The sequence below is a fragment of the Dreissena polymorpha genome, chromosome 3 (genome assembly GCF_020536995.1).
Source record: "Dreissena polymorpha isolate Duluth1 chromosome 3, UMN_Dpol_1.0, whole genome shotgun sequence".
NCBI lineage: Eukaryota > Metazoa > Mollusca > Bivalvia > Myida > Dreissenidae > Dreissena > Dreissena polymorpha.
The window spans coordinates 114331884-114354090 of record NC_068357.1 but is presented as its reverse complement, the minus strand read 5'-3'; the positions used below and the strand labels follow the sequence as shown (position 1 = coordinate 114354090).

Sequence of the window (22207 nt, the reverse complement as noted above, 5' to 3'; positions counted from 1 at the left end):
GTTCAAGGCGCACGTTCATCAAAAACACTTGCCTTCCTGCAAGTGACAGGCGTCAAAAAGAGTCCTCAACGACCTTGGTGAAGCGAACAGGTGGTTAGCGTGTGGCTATGATATTAATTAGTGAAAACATCATTTTGATTGATAAATTATCATATTATAACGAAAAATATATATTTGATAGTGACATCCTTTTCAGAAATGTTTATTTTTTGTATTATGAAACCGTGTGGTGAAACGTCGCTGGAAAACTATTCTTTTTCTGGTAAATCGAAGTCAGAGCAAATTTAGTGCATTTAGGGAACCTATTGAATATTCTATCGTCAGATGCACTTCCTGTAATACATTATTAAAAAGAAGGATTTGTGCACATTAGGTCCACTTAACGATAGACACTAAGAACAAATACGCTATAAAGAGAATTGTTGTACAAATTCTGGCAATATGGTAGAACCACGTGTGTTAAATGAAATATATACTACGTTGAAGGCGTTCTAAGGGATATAACTAATTCAATACTACAGGCGCATTTACTTATTGTGCATTTTTATACGCATATACATGATATATATCTACATATATCTACATATATCTATATATATATATATATATATATATATATATATATATATATATATATATATATATATATATATACACGCAAACAACTGATGTTTATTTTATGAGGAGTCAATATATTACATTAATATTAAAAAACACAGAAATAATACACATAATAGATACTTAAATAATAGAGATGTTTATGGAAGTGAGTCTAATTACTTCAAACATCATATGAAGTGTTCGTTTTTATGGTTAAGACACTTGTTATCTTGACACTAATATATTAGAACGTTGCACTGTGGAACGTTTTAAACAGTCTCTGTAGCGTTGCATAAGCATCAATCACGATGTTGTAATCAACCATTTATTAGGTGCAAGAGGTGAGATATCAATATGTTTGACTTTCAGGTTTCAGCGAACACGTATGCATGATACATTTCATTTAAAAATATGGTGCTGCAGGATTGAATATGTTTGCAATAAAATGCGTATTTTATAAATAAAATATACTGTCTGGAAACAGAATAAATACCAAGTCCAAATTAGAATAGACTTAATAAATATTGAAGTAATTGAAAGTAAGCATTATAGGTAGGTGCAACAATTATAAACATCTGAAATAAAAGAATGTGTATAGACCATCAAACAATATAAATTGGTATTACAATTTTTTATTGAAATATCTTTTTACAACATGACAATTTAAAAGTCGAAGTTTCTGTATTACCTTTCTCAAACAGACAGTTAACTGTTATAGAATACTTGTACATGTTATATTGATGTAGTTGGCATGGCTACATTTTTTGGTTATATCTACTTACACAATTTAAGTGGAAGTTGTTGTCTGAACATTCTCAGAAGGCATTTTACTGTTATATTACACTTGTATTGATAATATTTTATTATATAAAAGTTCATTTGATTGTACGAAATTCAGATTTTAGTTATTATCTGTTTTATATTTTGTATATGGTTTTTAAAATAGGGCTGCCTAGTTAACATATGCTTATTAATAGTACATATTTTACAAAATGTATACTCATGATGTATTAAATTGTTTTGTTTTAAGACAAAGCACAACACCTAACAATTAACCCTTTACCACTTGGTTTTATGTTTTTTTCTGGTTTTTTACTGGTTGCAAAAGCCATTTTCACTTTGCTTCTTATTGGGGGAAAGGGTTCAAACAAAATCTACACATTTTGGTTAAAGAATTCTCAATAAAGGGGGACATATTTGTCCATCTCAAGATTGAATAACTTTAAACACGGGCACATGATGTTTTTGTTTATTCAATCCAGATGAAACAAGGGCTGTTTGTAAAACATGCATGCCCCCCATATGGGCTGTCAGTTATAGTGGCAGCCATTGTGTGAATACATTTTTTGTCACAGTGACCTTGACCTTTGACCTAATGACCTGAAAATTAATAGGGGTCGTCTGCCAGTCATTATCAATGTACCTATGAAGTTTCATGATCCTAGGTGTAAGCATTTTTGAGTTATCATCCGGAAACCATTTTACTGTTTCGAGTCACTGTGACCTGGACCTTTGACCTACTGACCAGAAAATCAATAGGGGTCATCTGACAGTCATGATCAATGTTCCTATGAAGTTCTATGATCCTAGGTGTAAGCATTCTTGAGTTATCATCTGGAAACCATTTTACTGTTTCGAGTCACTGTGACCTTGACCTTTTACCTGGTGACCTGAAAATCAATATGGGTCATCTGCCAGTCATGATCAATTTACCTATGAAGTTTCATGATCCTAGGCCTAATGCATTCTTGAGTTATCATCCGGAAACCATTTTACTATTTCGAGTCACTGTGACCTTGACCTTTGACCAAGTGACCTGAAAATCAATAGGGGTCATCTGCCAGTCCATTCAATGTTCCTATGAAGTTTCATGAACCTAGGCGTACGCATTCTTGAGTTATCATCTGGACACCGTTTTACTGTTTTGAGTCACTGTGACCTTGACCTTTGACCTAGTGACCTGAAAATCAGTAGGGGTCACCTGCCAGTCATGATCAATGTACCTATGAAGTTTCATTATCCTAGGCCTTGGCGTTCTTGAGTTATCATCCGAAAACCATCTGGTGGACAGACTGACCGACAGACAGACGGACTGACATGTGCAAAACAATATACCCCCTCTTCTTCAAAGGGGGGCATAAATATAGTAAACAAATCAGATGTTTGTGGTTAAATTAACAATAATCTAGCAATAGTAACCAAGAATATGTATGTGATATCTATGCAATGTTAGTAAATTTTATTTATAAAAGGATGGAGCATAAATAAAGCAATAATCAAAAGGACGATAATATAAAAAGACAAAACAAATACAATGTTACTTAAAACAGCACATCAGTATATACAAACAAATAATAGCAACAGATTAAACATTGATTAATACTTTACAAAGTACAAACATTGCAAATATAATACAAAGGATCAAAAACTTTTTATTGTGCATTGTGCTGGGTTCCAGTTCTTAAACAACCTCATTTATAAATATAAGGACATACAAAACAACTTATGCAACAACTTCCGACGAGTGTATTTGGAAATTAAAAATGTCATTCTGCACCTGAGGTTGGATTATGTCAGGACCCAGAGTGTGTACCAGCACAATGTCAGGACCCAGAGTGTGTACCAGCACAATGTCAGGACCCAGAGTGTGCACCAGCACAATGTGAGGACCCAGAGTGTGTACCAGCACACCTCAACAATTTACTTTCTAGACTCACAAAAGTTGGCACAAATTATGAATTATAGCTTGTTTTTTTTACAGAAATATATTCAAATATGGTGCGGACTTTTGCTCTGGGCACTAAATTGAGTATCCAGAAAAAAAACACTATCTGTTGGTATGGTTACAACCAACCAAGCTTCCATACCCTGGGAGCGGAGATTGACCCCAGGTCACCTAAGTGCAAATCATGTGTACCAACCACTGCTATACTGTTCTAACAGGACAGCCAATGCAGACTCTTCATGAATCGACAATATTTACAAGAGGCAAGAAATGAAGAATTGTATTTTAAGATTTGCAAAAACAAGAGATGTGTTTGTCAGAAACACAATGCCCCCTAATGTGCCGCTTTGATTTTTTTTTACCTTTGAACTTGAAGGATGACCTTGACCTTTCACCACTCAAAATGTGCAGCTCCATGAGATACACATGCATGCCAAATATCAAGTTGCTATCATCAATATTGCAAAAGTTATGACCAAGGTTAAAGTTTTGTGACACATACAATGACAGACAGACAGGCCAAACACAATATACCCCAGATCATTCGATCCGGGGGCATAACACACTAGTTGACTGAGCAATTGTTGATGCTTTATAACAATTTAATTTGGAAGTTAAAATCACATGGATAACACAATTGTTGAGTGATTATTTATGTATTATGGATACATTGAAATACAAATACCTACATTGTGATCTCTTCAAAAGATATATTCATGTACATCAGATTTAACACATTAACCCCTACTTCTTTGAATGAGTTATTTCCTCTATACACTTACAGTGGGTTTTCCCCTATAAGATATTGATTTATACGCCCTCACCTAGTTTGACTCATTGCCCGTTTCAGACATTGCATTGTTTTTCCTTTCAGTATTGGTTGCCTCCCCTATACCAAGCAGTGCTGTATTTTACCACTTAGAGATCAAGTATGTCTTACACCCTTTACCACTTAGATACATATTTTGACGCATTTGTAGTCCCTTAAAAAGTTACATTTAATTGAATACCATTCTTACTAAATTAAAGTTTTAATGTCTTCAGTTCCAACCCCTAGTTACTGATGAGCAGCAAACAGAATACAACCTGAACAGCTGCAAATTACCAGCAGGCTGTTCTGGCTTTATGCTTGTTGCAAAAGCCATTTACACTTTGCTTCTTATGGGGGAAAATGTTCAGTGGGTATCAGAAAAAAATTGGAGAAAAACATTATTACCAGAACGTCTATAGACATTTCAGATTTGATAAAGTACATAATACCTTGTATTGAGTTTGATTTAAATGAGAGATAAATAAGGAAAGAACTGTTCATATCCCATAATAATATAGTCAAATATTTGTTTCTCTCAACAGGAGGACAGTTGGTATATACAATGGAATTCTAAATGGAATAATCAGTAATACATGTAACTAGGACAGCTCAGGGCTTGTGAAATGTAATTATGCGATTAGAAATTTGAATATGCTTATAGTTCAGCAAATGAAAATAACACATGTTACAATAAGTATACAATCATTAGGGCTACTGGAATATAAAAATCATTGTGAAGACTTTGCAAAAGTATGTTTGGTTTTATCTGATAAAACTCCATTAACCCTTTACCACTTACATACATATTTTCATGCATTTGTAGTCTCTCATAAAGTTAAATTTAATTAAAGACCTTTCTTACTAGATTCAAGTTTTTAAGGCTTCATTTCCAACCCTCAGATACTGATGATGAGCAAATAGTATAAAACCTAAACAGATTGCTAGTTACTCGCAGGCTGTTCTGGTTTTATGCTGTTTGCACGTTTTCACTTTGCCTCTGAGTAAGAAAGGGTTAATGTTAAAGGATACCGTATGTGAACTGGCCAATCAGTATAGAGATGGTTACAATACTGGAAAGTAAACAACTTAAAGTCATGACATGAAACATTCCAGTGCAAAACTTGTAATAAACAAGTTTTAGCATTTTATGCTTTTTCTGAAACATCCAGTAATAAAGATCTGTCATCAGCATCTCTATATTTTTAAATTTAATTTCTTTAATTTTTGATTTTGTTCTGTAAAAAACTGAAAATGTGAAATAAATTAATTTCAGCATTTAATGAAATTTCTGAAACATCTAGTAAAAAAGATCTGTAATCCGTAAATTTTGAATTCACTTGTATTCAGTTGGGTATGTAAATTGCAAAATATTTCCTCATATCTTGATATTATAAATAATCCCTTCAGTTTGATGTCACAGATGTTTAAAAGGTTTTATTTTATTGACTGAAGTTCTTTAAAGCATGTATCCCAATAATCTTTAATCAAGTAACCCCTTTTTAAGATGCTTTTTTTAAAACAATACCTGCTCAGTCATTTATCTGCTCTGATTGAAATTATTTAAATTATGATAACATTAGTGCTGTTAATTTGTTTTACACTCATGTAATAATATCATGTAAGACGATTGCATGCAATATGGCAGCTTGTCTAGTATAGCAGATTCCAAACTAAAAAATAAATAAATAAATACTTATAGAACTATAATAAAACTAGAGCTTTGTCACAGACGTGACGAATACCCCCACATGCCGCATTGACACATAATATTTTGCATGTCGTCTTCACAAAAAACAGCGGACACCATGCTAAATTTTTAAAACGCACTAAGTGACCCCTTGACCTATTTTTTGACCCAGAAAGGCCCATGTTCTAACTTGGCCCTAAGATCATCTGCATAAAACTTCTGACCAAGTTTGGTGAAGATCGGATGTAAACTACTTGAATTAGAGAGCGGACACCATGCTGAATGTTAAAAATGCACTTAGTGACCCCGTGACCTAGTTTTAGGCCCGGAATGGCCCATGTTCAAACTTGTCCAAGAGATCATTTAGATAAAACTTGTGACCAAGTTTGGTGAGGATTGGATGAAAACTACTTGAATTAAAGAGTGCAGAACATGGTGAGGTTTAAAACGCATTAAGATACCCCGTGACCTAGTTTTTGACCCAGCATGACCCGTATTCAAACTTGACCTAGAAATCATCTAGATACAACTTCTGACCAAGTTTGGTGAAGATTGGATGAAATTTAATTGAATTAGAGAGCGGACAACATAATGATGTTTAAAACGCACTAAGTGACCCCGTGACCTTGTTTTTGACCCGGCATGACCCATATTCAAACTTGCACTAGACATTATCAAGATACAACTTCTGACCAATTTTGGTGAAGATTGGATAAAAACTACTTGAATTAGAGAGCGGACAACATGGTGAGGTTTAAAACACACTAAGTGACCCCGTGACCTAGTTTTTGACCCGCCATTGCCCATGTTCGAACTTGACCTACACATCATCTAGTTACAACTTCTGACCAAGTGTGGTGAAGATTGGATTCAAACTACTTGAAATAGAGAGCGGACACCATGCTCAATGTGTAAAACGTACTAAGTGACCCTGTGACCTAGTTTTTGTTCTGGCATGGCCCATCTTCGAACTTGGCCTTCAGATCATCTAGATAAACTTCTGACCAAGTTTGGTAAAGATCGGATGAAAACTTCTTGAATAAGAGAGAGGACACCATGCTGAATGTTAAAAAACGCACTAAGTGACCCCGTGACGTAGTTTTTGACCCGGCAAAGCCCATGTTCGAACTTGGCCTTAAGAGCATCTAGATACAACTTCTGACCAAGTTTGGTGAAGATCGGATGAAAACTACTTGAATTAGAGAGCGGACAACATGCTGAATGTTTAAAACGGACTAAGTGACCCCGTGACCTAGTTTTTGACCCGGCAAGGCCGATGTTCGAACTTGGCCTAGACATCATGTAGATACAACTTCTGACCAAGTTTGGTGAAGATCGGATGAAAACTACTTGAATTAGAGAGCTTAGAGAGAATTAGAGACACTTACTACAGACCGACAGACCGACCGACCGACAAGTTCACTCCTATATACCCCCTAAACATCGTTTGTGGGGGTATAATTAAGGTAGTAAAGTTTACCCTGGCCATAAAATATCAACAAAAATATATTGTATGTTATCCAAAGTTAAGAAATATTTTGGGTAATCTGGCAAACTGCCTTTGGCCAAATACAAATTATGAAATACACAAAACAAAAAAGACAGATTACATAGCACTATAACATCTATGATAGTATTTTACAACAAAGAATAACAATATAGTTTCTAGCTAATATAAAACGTGGAAAATATACATATGAAGTGGACAACACAATATCATACAAGAATATGCCAATAACCACTACAACAAATACATCAGCTTACTTTTTAACATGTCACATTTTGTAATTATTGTCATATTTTGAACATTCATTGAAAGACTTAATCATCTGTTAAATTTAAAGGAGGATTTTGTGTTGAACCAAAAATTTAAGACCTACACAAATGCTCCTTAATTGAAAATGAATTTCAAAATTACCCCCCTTAAAAAAACACAGCATGTTAATAGAAACAAAAGATGTGTTTGTCAGAAACATAATGCCCCCTACTGCGCTGCTTTGAAGCCATACAATTGACCTTTGATCTTTAAGGATGACCTTGACTTTTCACCACTCAAAATGTGCAGCTCCATAAGATACACATGCATGCCAAATATCAAGTTGCTATCTTTAATATTGCAAAAGTTAGGGGAAATGTTAAAGTTTACGTACGGACAGACTGACTGACAGACAGACGGACTTACGAACTTTTCATCTGCTATATGCCAACCTACCGGGGGCATAAAAACAACAACCTCTTATCCAAAAATCTTAATTTCTGACGAATGAAACAACTCCTCTTTTAAATACACATCTTCTGACTAATCAAATGACTCCTCTCATCAGTTGATCTCTTCTTCAGACCAATCAAAGCCATCCTTTTCTCGTTCTTCAACAGCTCTTTTGCTGTTACTACAAAAGCACAGACAACCACTAGAAGACTGGTCAAACCCAAAGAACTGATGCTTCAACTGCCCCTTACGCTTTGACTGCCTAGATTTTGCCTGCGTCTGCATGCCCTCGTAGTATCGCTTCTCTTCTTTAAGGTACCTTGCAATATGGAAAAATTATGACATGTTAAATTGGGCAAAACTTTTCACCTCAACTGGATTTTTGTTTTGTAGAGACTTCCTTTAAACTGAATGTTTTATAAAAGCGGAAAGTGTTGTCTGTAATACGCCTATGCAATTTGCACTGGCTAATCTAGGACAACACTTTACGCACATGCATTACGCCCAGTTTTCCCAGAACAACGCGCATATGCTTGCAGCTTGTTTTTTTTTATTTATAGATTTTAATGGGCAAACAAAAATAGTTTAATTTGCTCCATTTTCTGGGATGCTATTAAGGTTACCTCACCCAAAAAATCCACATTTTGAAATTAAATTTTAAGCTACTGAGTCATTTATAAACATTTATCCTGCAGATTTAATTCAAGACCTTTCTTACTAGATTCAAATTTTAAAGGCTTTATTTCCAACTCCTAGACTGATGAGCAGCAAACAGCATAAAACCTGAACAGACTGCAAGTTACTTGCAGGCAGTTCTTGTTTTATGCTGTTTGCGCATAGCCATTTTCACTTTGCTTCTAAGTGGGAAAGGGTTTAACATTTAAAATACAAAATCAAACATGCATTTTTCATGCGTGGAGCAAAGGTAAAGTAAAATCATTAGGGGGTAGAAAACCTTGTTCGTCTAAGCTATCACTATAAATAGAATGTGTATCAGACACTGATGCCCTCATCATGCATGTTTTGCATGTTTGGCTACAGACAAAACAACTATACATTCAACAGTAAACAAAAAGACTAGGGACCAAAACTTGTTGCAATCAAAATGCATTCCCTAAGGATCATCTAAGGTCATTCAGCTGTTTAAGTTTGAAACAAGAGATGTGTTTGTCAGAAACACAATGCCCCCTATTGCGCAACTTTGAATTTTTTTCTTACCTTTGACCTTGAAGAATGACCTTGACCTTTCACCACTCAAAATGTGAAGCTTCATGCCCAAATATAAAGTTGCTGTGTTCAATATTAAAAACGTCATGATAAAACTTCAACGAAGGTTAAAATTGTAGGAAAGAAAAATACAATGATATTTGACCTTTGACCTTGAAGGTTGACCTTGACCTGTCACCACTAAAAATGTGCAGCTGCAGGAGTAGTAAATAAGAAATTGAATGGAGAAATGATTTTTTTTTTTTTTTTAATTTTGACCTTTGACCTTGGAGGATGACCTTGAGCTTTCACCACTAAAAATGTGCAGCTCCACGAGATACACATGCATGCCAAATATGAAGTTGCTGTGTTCAATATTAAACAAGAGGGCCAAGATGGCCCTAGTTCGCTCACCTGAGAGGAGTCGGTTCATTCAATCTTTACCAAATGTCAAACTTGACCTAGATATTGTCCAGACAAACATCCTGGTCAAGTTTCATCATTATTTCATCTGCAAGTCATGATCAATTTACCTATCAAGTTTCATGATCCTAGGCGTAAGCATTCTTGAGTTATCATCCGGAAACCATTTTTCTAAGTTGAGTCACTGTGACCTTGACAGCCATTGTGTGAATACGTTTTTTGGCACTGTGACCTTGGCCTTTGACCTAGTGACCTGATAATCATTAGGGGTCATCTGCGAGTCATGATCAATCTACCTATCTAGTTTCATGATCCTAGGCCTAAGCGTTCTTGAGTTATCATCCAGAAACCGTTTTACTATTTCAGGTCACCGTAACCTTGACCTTTGACCTAGTGACCTGAAAATCAATAGGGGTCATCTGCGAGTCATGATCATTGTACCTATGAAGTTTCATGATCCTAGGCATAAGCGTTCTTGAGTTATCATCCAGAAACCATTTTACTATTTCGGGTCACCGTGACCTTGACCTTTGATCTAATGACCTGAAAATCAATAGGGGTCATCTACGAGTCATGATCAATGTACCTATGAAGTTTCATGATCCTAGGCCTAAATGTTCTTGAGTTTTCATCCGGAAACCATTTTACTATTTCGGGTCATCGTGACCTTGACCTTTGACCTAGTGACCTGAAAATCTGTAGGGGTCATCTGCGAGTCATGAGCATTGTACCTATGAAGTTTCATGATCCTAGGCATAAGCGTTCTTGAGTTATCATCCAGAAACCATTTTACTATTTCGGGTCACCGTGACCTTGACCTTTGACCTAATGACCTGAAAATCAATAGGGGTCATCTACGAGTCATGATCAATGTACCTATGAAGTTTTATGATCCTAGGCCTAAATGTTCTTGAGTTTTCATCCGGAAACCATTTTACTATTTCGGGTCATGGTGACCTTGACCTTTGACCTAGTGACCTGAAAATCAATAGGAGTTATCTGCGAGTCATGATCAATGTATCTATGAAGTTTCATGATCCTAGGCATAAGCGTTCTTGAGTTATCATCCGGAAACCATTTTACTGCTTTGGGTCACCGTGACCTTGACCTTTGACCTAGTGACCTGAAAATCAATAGGGGTCATCTGCGAGTCATGATCAATGTATCTATGAAGTTTCATGATCCTAGGCATAAGTGTTCTTGAGTCATCATCCAGAAACCATTTTACTATTTCGGGTCATCGTGACCTTGACCTAATGACCTGAAAATCAATAGGGGTCATCTGCGAGTCATGATCAATATACCTATGAAGTTTCATGATCCTAGGCATAAGCGTTCTTGAGTTATCATCTGGAAACCATTTTACTATTTCGGGTCATCGTGACCTTGACCTTTGACCTAGTGACCTGAAAATCAATAGGGGTCATTTGCGAGTCATGATCAATGTACCTATGAAGTTTCATGATCCTTGGCATAAGCGCTCTTGAGTTATCATCCGGAAACCATCTGGTGGATGGACAGACTGACATGAGCAAAACAATATACCCCCTCTTCTTCGAAAGGGGGGGGGGGGGGGGCATAACGAGAAAACTGCCCCCCTCCCAGCAGCCATGTTATTCAACTGACAGGAACCATTTTTTAACTCAACTCTCGTATCAAGGAAACAAATGTTCTGAGCAAATTTCATGAAAAATGTGACTTCTACTTTCACATGTTTTCACTATATAAATATAGAGAAAAATGCCCCGCCCACTGGCGGCCAGGATTTTTCACCAATCCCGACCATTTTCAAATTCGTCCTAGATATCAATAAAACCAATGTTTTGACCAACTTTCATGATGATTTGGCAAAAATTGTGACTTCTAGAGTGTTTACAATGTTTCTCTATAGCCAAATAGGGAAAACTGCCACTATATACATATAGAGAAAAATGCCCCGCCCACTGGCGGCCATGTTTTTACACCGATCTCAACCATTTTCGAACTGGTCCGAGACATCAATTAAACCAATGTTTTGACCAACTTTCATGATGATTGGGCAAAAATTGTGACTTCTAGAGTGTTTACAATGTTTCTCTTAAGCCAAATAAGGAAAACTGCCCCGCCCACTGGCGGCCATGTTTTTCAACGGATCGGAACCACTTTTGAACTTCACCAAGATATAATTAAGACAAACATTTTGACAAAGTTACATGAAGATTGGACATGAAATGTGACTTCTACAGTGTCTACAAGGTTTTTCTTTTTTTGACCTAGTGACCTAGTTTTTGACCTGGCACAACCCAGTTTCGAACTCGGCCGAGATTTCATTGGGACAAAGCTTCTGACCAAGTTTCATGAAGATGGGACAAGAAATGTTGTCTCTAGAGTGTTTACGAGCAAATGTTTACGGACGGACGGACATACAACGGACAAAGACCGGTCACAAAAGCTCACCTGAGCAATCAGGTGAGCTAAAAAAAGTTATGATAAAACTTTAACAAAGGTTAAAGTTAAAGGAAAGAAAAATACAATGATATTTGACCTTTGACCTTGAAGGGTGCCTTGACCTTTCACCACTAAAAATGTGCAGCTGCACGAGAAGTAAGAGATTGAATGGAGAAATGAATTTTTTTTATTTTTAATTTTGACCTTTGACCTTGAAGGATGACCTTGACCTTTCACCACTAAAAATGTGTTCAATATTTAAAAATTTATGATAAAACTTTAACGAAGGTTAAAGTTTTAGGAAAGAAAAATACAATGATATTTGACCTTTGACCTTGAAGGTTGACCTTGACCTTTCACCACTCAAAATGAGCATCTACATGAGATACACATGCATGGTAAATATCAAGTTGGTATGTTCAATATTGCAAAAGTTATCAAACTTTAACCAAGGTTAAAGTTTTGGGACAGAATGACAGACAGACAGACAGGACAAAAAACAATATACCCCCAATCTATCGATCCGGGGGCATACAAATATTAAAGCAGTTCATTCTATAGTGAAAAAAACAGACAAAAGGGCAAAAATTTCTTTATTTACAATCAACTTCACATTGAGGTCATTAAACTGTGAAAGTTTGAGCCACATCCACACAGTAGTTTGAGAGGAGTTGAAAACACTAACTGTTGTGACTATATATCCGAGTGGAAAACAGACAAAGGGCCATAATTCTGCACAAACTTGTTGCAGCCACTGTTCTCTTCTTTATGTTCTTTTACACATTAAGGTCATTTAACTGTAAAATTTGAGCAAGAATTACACAACACTTAAAGAGGAGTTGATAACACAAAATTTTGAAACTGTGTATTCTATATTAACAAAAAAACAAACAGACAAAAGGCCATAATTCTTCAAAAAAATTGTCACAGCCAAAATCCCTTTTTTGAAGATCATCTACACATAAACGTCAATTAACTGTGAAATTGTGAGAGAGATCCACCCAGTAATTAAATAAGTTTAAAACACAAGCTTAAGGTAACTATATCATTGTAAAATAAAAGCTGCGCCATGAGCGCATGATACGCCCGTCGTTCGCCAATGAAGTAGTAAGGTAATAAATAACCCTTTGAATCATTTTTTTTCTTCAGTTTATTTGTATTTGAATACATGGTTTATTTTATAAGTACATGAGCATGGAAATCACGAAATTTTGACGAACAAAGTCCCATAACTCTGGAACGACAATTCAGAATTCCGTCAAAAACGAAAGGGGATCAGGGTTTATCAATATTAAGATTGTGTTGAAATTTGAAAAAAATCCATCGAAGGATATTTGAGCTACAGTAGGACATTCAATGAAATCACGAAATTTTGACGAACAAAGTCCCATAACTCTGGAACGACAATTCAGAATTCCGTCAAAAACGAAAGGGGATCAGGGTTTATCAATATTAAGATTGTGTTAAAATTTGAAGAAAATCTGTCAAAGGATATTTGACGTAGCGTACGACATTAACAGACGGACGGACGGACGGACGGAAAGACGGACGCGGGGTATACCATAATACGTCCCGTCATAGACGGGCGTATAAAAAATCCATCGGGGGATATTTGAGCTACGGTAGGATACATGAACAACAATAACATTTAAGGTCACAGTGACCTTGACCTTAGAATGAATGACCTTGAAATGACCAGTGGTCATCTAAGTGTGCTTGCAAACCTTCATGTCAAGTTTGAAGACTCTATGTCCAAGCATACCAAAGCTATAACAATTTTAACATTTTAACATTTAAGGTCACAGTGACCTTGACCTTCAAATGAATGACATTGAAATGACCAGTGGTCATCTTCTAGTACTGGCCAATCTTTATTTCAAGTTTGAAGACTCTAGGTACAAGCATACCAAAGTTATAACATGAAATAAGAACTTTAACATTTTTACATTCAAGGTCACAGTGACCTTGACCTTCAAATGAATGACCTTGAAATGTCCAGGGGTTACTTACTAGTTCTGGCCAACCTTCATGTCAAGTTTCAAGACTCTAGGTCCAAGCATACCAAAGTTATAACAACTTTAACATTTTTACATTCAAGGTCACAGTGACCTTGACCTTCAAATGAATGACCTTGAAATGTCCAGTGGTTACTTACTAGTTCTGGCCAACCTTCATGTCAAGTTTCAAGACTCTAGGTCCAAGCATACCAAAGTTATAACAACTTTAACATTTTTATATAGCTACAGTAGGACATTCAATGAAATCACGAAATTTTGACGAACAAAGTCCCATAACTCTGGAACGACAATTCAGAATTCCGTCAAAAACGAAAGGGGATCAGGGTTTATCAATATTAAGATTGTGTTGAAATTTGAAAAAAATCCATCGAAGGATATTTGAGCTACAGTAGGACATTCAATGAAATCACGAAATTTTGACGAACAAAGTCCCATAACTCTGGAACGACAATTCAGAATTCCGTCAAAAACGAAAGGGGATCAGGGTTTATCAATATTAAGATTGTGTTAAAATTTGAAGAAAATCTGTCAAAGGATATTTGACGTAGCGTACGACATTAACAGACGGACGGACGGACGGACGGACAGACGGACGGACGGACGGACGGACAGACGGACGGACAGACGGACGGACAGACGGACGCGGGGTATACCATAATACGTCCCGTCATAGACGGGCGTATAAAAACAGACAAAGGGCGATAATTCTGCCAAAAAATTGTTGTAGCCCAAGTATTTTCTTTGAAATCATTTAAACAGTAAGGTCATTCAACTGTGAAAGTGCGAGTGATACTCAGAAGTTAAAGAAGGGTTCAAACCAAAAGCTTAATGACACACTTGTACTCCTAAAAGTATGTATAGACATATGTTCATTTGCAATTTTTAAAGCCCACCCCCCATGTCTGTGGGGGCATAAACAAATTCATTAAAGAAAGTTAGGAACAAGTGGTAATCTTGGAAAAAAAGAAGAAAATGAGCTAGAAAAAAACAATCACACAACTAATAATATTAAATAAAACAATTACACAACTAATAATATTAAATAAAATGTTTTAATCAATATGAGCCTTGTTCTGGAAAAACAGGGCTTAATGCATGTGCATAGAGAGTCATCCAAGATTAGCCTGTACAATCCTTTCAATGAAAAAATACCTTTCAAGCTGTGTCAAATGTCCTGTGTTATTAGCCAGTACAGACCTTACAAGCTGTGTCAAATGTCCTGTGTTATTAGCCAGTACAGACCTTACAAGCTGTGTCAAATGTCCTGTGTTATTAGCCAGTACAGACCTTACAAGCTGTGTCAAGAGTCCTGTGTTATTAGCCAGTACAGACCTTACAAGCTGTGTCAAATGTCTTGTGTTATTAGCCAGTACCTTACAAGCTGTGTCAAATGTCCTGTGTTATTAGCCAGTACCTTACAAGCTGTGTCAAATGTCCTGTGTTATTAGCCAGTACTTTACAAGCTGTGCCAAATGTTCTGTGTTATTAGCCAGTACCTTACAAGCTGTGTCAAATGTCCTGTGTTATTAGCCAGTACCTTACAAGCTGTGTCAAATGTCATGTGTTATTAGCCAGTACCTTACAAGCTGTGTCAAATGTCCTGTGTTATTAGCCAGTACCTTACAAGCTGTGTCAAATGTCCTGTATTGTTAGCCAGTACCTTTCAAGCTGTGCCAAATGTCCTGTGTTATTAGCCAGTACAAGCTGTGTCAAATGTCCTGTGTTATTAGCCAGTACCTTACAAGCTGTGTCAAATGTCCTGTGTTATTAGCCTTACAAGCTGTGTCAAATGTCCTGTGTTATTAGCCAGTACAGACTGTGTCAAATGTCCTGTGTTATTAGCCAGTACAGACTGTGTCAAATGTCCTGTGTTATTAGCCAGTACAGACTGTGTCAAATGTCCTGTGTTATTAGCCAGTACAGACTGTGTCAAATGTCCTGTGTTATTAGCCAGTACAAGCTGTGTCAAATGTCCTGTGTTATTAGCCAGTACAGACTGCCAAGGCTAATCTGGAACGATACTTGACACAGAATTAAGCCCCATTTTGCCAAAGTGTGGCTCATATTCAGCCTCAATATACCATTCAGGTGGCCATCTGTTCCTCTCAATGAACCTGATGTTCTCTGGGGACAGTTTGAGGAAGGGTTTCATGTATTTCTGGCGGATGGCCAGGAATTGGTTACACAGGTATGTTTTGCACCAGTCCGCGAGCTGACTGGCATTATGTAGCTGTAACAACAACAACAATTACACAGTTAACCCTTTCCCACTAAGAAACAAAGTAAAAATGGCTATATGCAAACAGCATAAAACAAGATCAGTCTGCGAGTTACTTGCAGGCTGTTCAGGTTTTATGCTGTTTTCTGCTCATCTGTATCTTACGCTTTGAAAAAAAGCCTTTACAATAGAATCCATTACAAAAAGTTTCAATTTTAATTAGATTTACTTAGAGTCATCAAACACGTTCCATTAAGATTGAACTAAGTTTTACTATAGCCATTATAAGGAAAAGTGCCCCAACCCATGGTGGCCATATTTTTTGAGGAACCATAACCATTGTCCAACTCAGTCGAGCTATTATTAGAACTGATGTTCTGACTAAGTTCCATAAAGATTTGACCATAAATTTGACTTCTAGAGAGTGGAGAAGGTTTACAATAGACATATTAGTAAAAATGCCCTGCTCCATGGTGGCCATGTTTTATGCAACAGACCGAAAACATTTTTGAACTCATCCAAAATATCATTAGAACAAATGTTCTGACCAATTTTCATTAAGATTTGACAAATGTGACTTCTGGAGTGTAAACAATGTATGTCTTCTATAGCCATATTAAGAAAAATGCCCCGCCCCATGGCGGCCATGTTTTTCCACCAACCAGAACCATTTTCAAACTCGTCCAAGATATCATTGGGACAAATCTTCTGACCAAGTTTCATGACAATAAATGTGGATTCTAGAGTGTAAACAAGGCAAATGTTGACAACACACGACAGATGACGGAAAAAAGGGCGATCACGAAAGCTCATCATTAGCACCTTGTACTCAGGTGAGCTAATAATAAATAATTTTTATGACACACTTTAGTAAGTCCTATTTTTATTCAGAATTCTTTAATGTTTAAATTCTCAAGACATTCAGAACTTTGAATATCCAGCATTTGGAATTCAGGGCCCGTATTAACCAAACAGTTCTTAGACTTAAGAGTAAAGAATAGACTTCGCCCCAGCGTTTCCGTTAATGGATGTCTGGGCTTAAATTACACCTGAAAATTGTGGCCGTACATCCATTTAAATAACAACAAAAGTCCCTAGGACGTCCAATAATCCTCATGTACGCTGTTATCTAATACACGCGCCGTACACAAAAATGAAGCCACGCTTAAGTAAATTACGCACACCAGCTACTACTGTCTGTGGTGTATTTCTCAGTGAGTGGCAATTGATATCGATTTTTCTAACTAGGCCTATTATACTCTTATCAGCGTGTCGCTGTCCAATCAGCAAGGGTAGCCAGATCATGATGTTTTCTCAGGTTTGATTGACAGTGGCCCTTTTTGGGAACATCAAAGAAAATGTCAAATCAAAATATTTCTCCATATATTTGGGTTAAAATGCGCTTAAAACAATTGAACAAAAAGTAAAAGATTGCATTTTTCTCTGCACTACAAAGTTTTTATTTAGCAATAAATATGCCCGTGCTTTCACATGGGTGACGTGACGTTACACATGCAACATAACTTTCAAGCCCTTCTTCTCAGAACAAAGGATTTACACAGAATAAGGTACTCTGTTAAACAGTTGCTTAAATGTGTTTACGTCACCCTAAACAAAAAAAATCGGAATGGTGTTTCAGATTTTTAATAAAATAAGGCAACAATTTTAAATTAATATGAAAAATATTACTAATATTGAACAAGAGCTCTGCATAACCCGTGCAACGCTCAGCTTTGGGTGCAGTTTTGAATAAATGAAAGCTTGTCAGATTTTTTTGTTTTAGAGGTAACAGTGACCTTGACCTTTGACCTAGTGACCCCAAAATGATTGTGGCATGTAGAACTCATCAAGGTGCATCTACATATGAAGTTTCATAGTTGTAGGTGGAAGCACTTTGATTTTAGAGCCAATGTTAAGGTTTGAGCACGAAGCGGACGGCGGACGTCAGACAACACTACGAGCTGGCTATGACAATACCTCGGGTTTTCTTCGAAAACGCAGAGCTAAAAATATTTATGATTAATTAAATGTTGTGCATAACTCTTAACATATATCAATTGGAATCTTCATGATATGTAGATAGATCTCAACACTGAATTGCAGTGCACAAAAAACACAACTCTGGATACCTCATCTTTTGAGTTATTGCCCTTTCTTTTTTTATGACTAAAATTTAAAATATAGTTTGTTTTTGTATTATGCATATTAGGATTGAGAGAAATAAACATCAAATTGTAGCATACAAATTTAATTTAAAAATACAATTCAAATTAAAAAAATATATAAGCATTTTTTGTGGAGTAAAATAACTATGTGTCAGATGTGTCCAACGTACAGAATACTGAAATATAAGCGGGACTTCCAAATTGTTTGTATGGGACTTCAAAAATTGAAGGCTTGGAAGTCAGAACTTCCAACTTTTGAAAGCTAGTGGAAGCGCTGAAACTTTGCTTCAAGAAAAATATGTTCAGATTTTGAATATATGAAGACTATAAAGCTATGTCACAACAAAATATCTCTAAATGAAGAATTGTGTAGATAGCAAACTTAAATTCCATGTCATATTGAATTGCATAATACTATAAGACCATAATAGTTTCAAGAAAACTCTTTATATTTAGACGTAATTCTTAGCATTGTTTCTTAGCATTGTTTTGTAAATGCTGGCCTTGGACTTCCATTAGGCATTCATCCTCATACAGACACCATAACACACCTAGGACTGAATTCATTAAACAACTCGTATACTCAAGCCTAAGAATATAGAATATTCTTGAAATATGAATATAAAAAGAATTCCTTCATTTTGATTCAAATTTGGCATTTACCACCTCTTTCTTCACCACCCTTTCTGCAGAACATTTTGTAAATGACATAATCACCTTTAGTAGCACATATATATTCAAATGCTTTTTTTGTTGATTAAGTCTTGTCTTTTTTCTTAAGTTTAAGCCATTTATGCCTAGAGTCTAGAAAAAAGGCCTTTGCAAACAGCGTAGACCCAGATGAGACACCCCATGATGCGGCGTCTCATCAGGGTCTGCGCTGTTTGCTTAAAGGAATTTCTGTAAGAAATATTCTAAATATAGAAATAAATGTACTAGACATCCCTAATTTTGGAAATAAATTGATCCAATTTAGAAGGATGGGAGAGTCCACTAGGCATTAATCGGTTAAGAATGGATTGGTTTATACAGGCTAGAACATACCTGTGCAGGTTCGAGCAGTCTGAGCACATCTTCAATGATGTCCTCCCCTTCCTTGTCAGCCTCTGTGAGGTCTGACACTACGGCACCCTCAACCATGGCAACCAGACGAGGGATACAGAACCTGTCGGGATTTATATCCACAAAAGTAATATATATAAAGTATATAATATATGTATACAGAAAACTTTGCATGCAGATGCTTCTGTAGAATATTTGTGGATAAAAAGTAACATTTATGTAGCAATACAATGTGTATTAGTTGTAACATTTATGTAGCAATACAATGTGTATTAGTTGTAACATTTATGTAGCAATACAATGTGTATTAGCTGTAACATTTATGTAGCAATACAATGTGTATTAGTTGTAACATTTATGTAGCAATACAATGTGTATTAGCTGTAACATTTATGTAGCAATACAATGTGTATAAGCTGTAACATTTATGTAGCAATACAATGTGTATTAGCTGTAACATTTATGTAGCAATACAATGTGTATTAGCTGTAACATTTATGTAGCAATACAATGTGTATTAGCTGTAACATTTATTTAGCAATACAATGTGTATTTGCTGTAACATTTATGTAGCAATACAATGTGTATTAGTTGTAACATTTATGTAGCAATACAATGTGTATTAGCTTGTAACATTTATGTAGCAATACAATGTGTATTAGCTGTAACATTTATGTAGCAATACAATGTGTATAAGCTGTAACATTTATGTAGCAATACAATGTGTATTAGCTGTAACATTTATGTAGCAATACAATGTGTATTAGCTTGTAACATTTATGTAGCAATACAATGTGTATTAGCTTGTAACATATATGTAGCATTACAATGTGTATTAGCTGTAACATTTATGTAGCAATACAATGTGTATTGGCTGTAACATTTATGTAGCAATACAATGTGTATTAACTTGTAACATTTATGTAGCAATACAATGTGTATTAGCTTGTAACATTTATGTAGCAATACAATGTGTATAAGCTGTAACATTTATGTAGCAATACAATGTGTATTAGCTGTAACATTTATGTAGCAATACAATGTGTTTTAGCTGTAACATTTATGTAGCAATACAATGTGTATTAGCTTCAAAGTCTGAATATGATGTTAAAGCCTTTCTTAATCTGTACAGTTTATGAAGAGACACATAACTAACCTTCATGCTTCCTCTAATATTGACTTCTTTTATAAAGGTAACTTAAGATCTTTTACATTTGTGTGTTTTTTCATCTCTGATTGCATAACATTATTGATATTCTGTTACATATTGTATACATGTGTATGTATTTGCTTGCATTATTTAAATGAAATGTGCTGAAAACCTTTTTTAAATATAAAAAGCACCTGTTGGCAGCCTCAATGATGCCGAGACAGTTCAAGGTTGCACCTGCAGGACAGCTGCCCGTGTACAGGTACTCTCGGAGGGCACGGAAAACATCGCATGATAAACCGGGTAGGAAGATCTGAAATAAACATTTTCACTGCTTAACTCTTAACCACTCAGATGCCCAATTTGAGGTGTTTGTAGTCTATTAGAAAATTATTAAATTTCAAACCTTCCTTACTATATTCAAGTTTTTAAGGCTTCATTTCAAACCACAAGATACCGGTACTTATGTGTCGCAAACATCCTTAAACCTGAAAGCCTGTGAGTTACTTGTAGACTGTTCTCACTTTATTCTGGTTGCATATTCACTTTGCTTCTAAGCAGGCAAGGATTTATTTAGAAAGCTCCAATTTAATGAAGAAAGATAACAACAAGACAACTTACAAAGGATGATCCAGAATACATAGAATTTGTGAACGTTATTTTGCAGAGATAACGCAATAAGGCTAACAGGTTTTTGCTATACCAGGAGGCTTACAGGTTGCAATGCTATGAAGCAATAAGGCTTACAGGTCGCAATGCTATAAAGCAATAAGGCTAACAAGTTTCAATGTTATAAAGCAATAAGGCTAACATGTTGCAATGCTATTAAGCAATAAGGCTTAGAGGTCGCAATGCTATAAAGCAATAAGGCTAACAGGTTTTGCTATACCAGGAGGCTTACAGGTTGCAATGCTATAAAGCAATAAGGCTAACAGGTCGGAATGCTATAAAGCAATAAAGCTAACAGGTTGCAATGCTATAACACAATAAGGCTAACAGGTTGCAATGCTATAACACAATAAGGCTAACAGGTCGGAATGCTATAAAGCAATAAAGCTAACAGGTTGCAATGCTATAACACAATAAGGCTAACAGGTGGCAATGCTATAACACAATAAGGCTAACAGGTGGCAATGCTATAATTCAATAAGGCTCAGAGGTTGCAATGCTATAATGTAATAACGCTAACAGGTCACGATGCTATAACGCAATAAGGCTAACAGGTCACAATGCTTTCAATAAACATATTGTCTTCTTTTGATGACATATTTTGCAATAATTTACATTTTACAAAAGACTTAAAATCTGATCACGTCAAAAATAAGATCTTCTACAATTGTTGATACTTTAAAAATAAAAAAGAAATTATTTATTATGAAGCGGCTGAAGTGAAGTTAAAATTTCATACACATTCAATTGTTGACATTTGAATTTTTATATGAACTAATATAAATATTTATTACAAATTAAATTATTATAATTTATTAGGGATGGCAACGGTTATTC

At 35.8% G+C, this 22207-nt stretch overlaps 1 protein-coding gene across 1 annotated transcript in view; it reads right to left on the bottom strand.

Moving 5' to 3' along the window:
• Positions 1-1216: 1216 nt before the first annotated feature.
• The window catches only part of LOC127871100 (rho-related BTB domain-containing protein 2-like), a 59708-nt gene continuing 38717 nt past the window's right edge, over positions 1217-22207 (bottom strand). Inside the window, exons 7-10 of the mRNA XM_052413778.1 lie at positions 20896-21014; positions 19534-19654; positions 16188-16336; positions 1217-8351 (exon numbers count right to left, since the gene is read on the bottom strand). Coding sequence (XP_052269738.1) covers positions 8144-8351; positions 16188-16336; positions 19534-19654; positions 20896-21014 — 597 coding nt within the window. The 3' untranslated portion in view covers positions 1217-8143. The remainder of the gene's footprint in view (positions 8352-16187; positions 16337-19533; positions 19655-20895; positions 21015-22207) is intronic.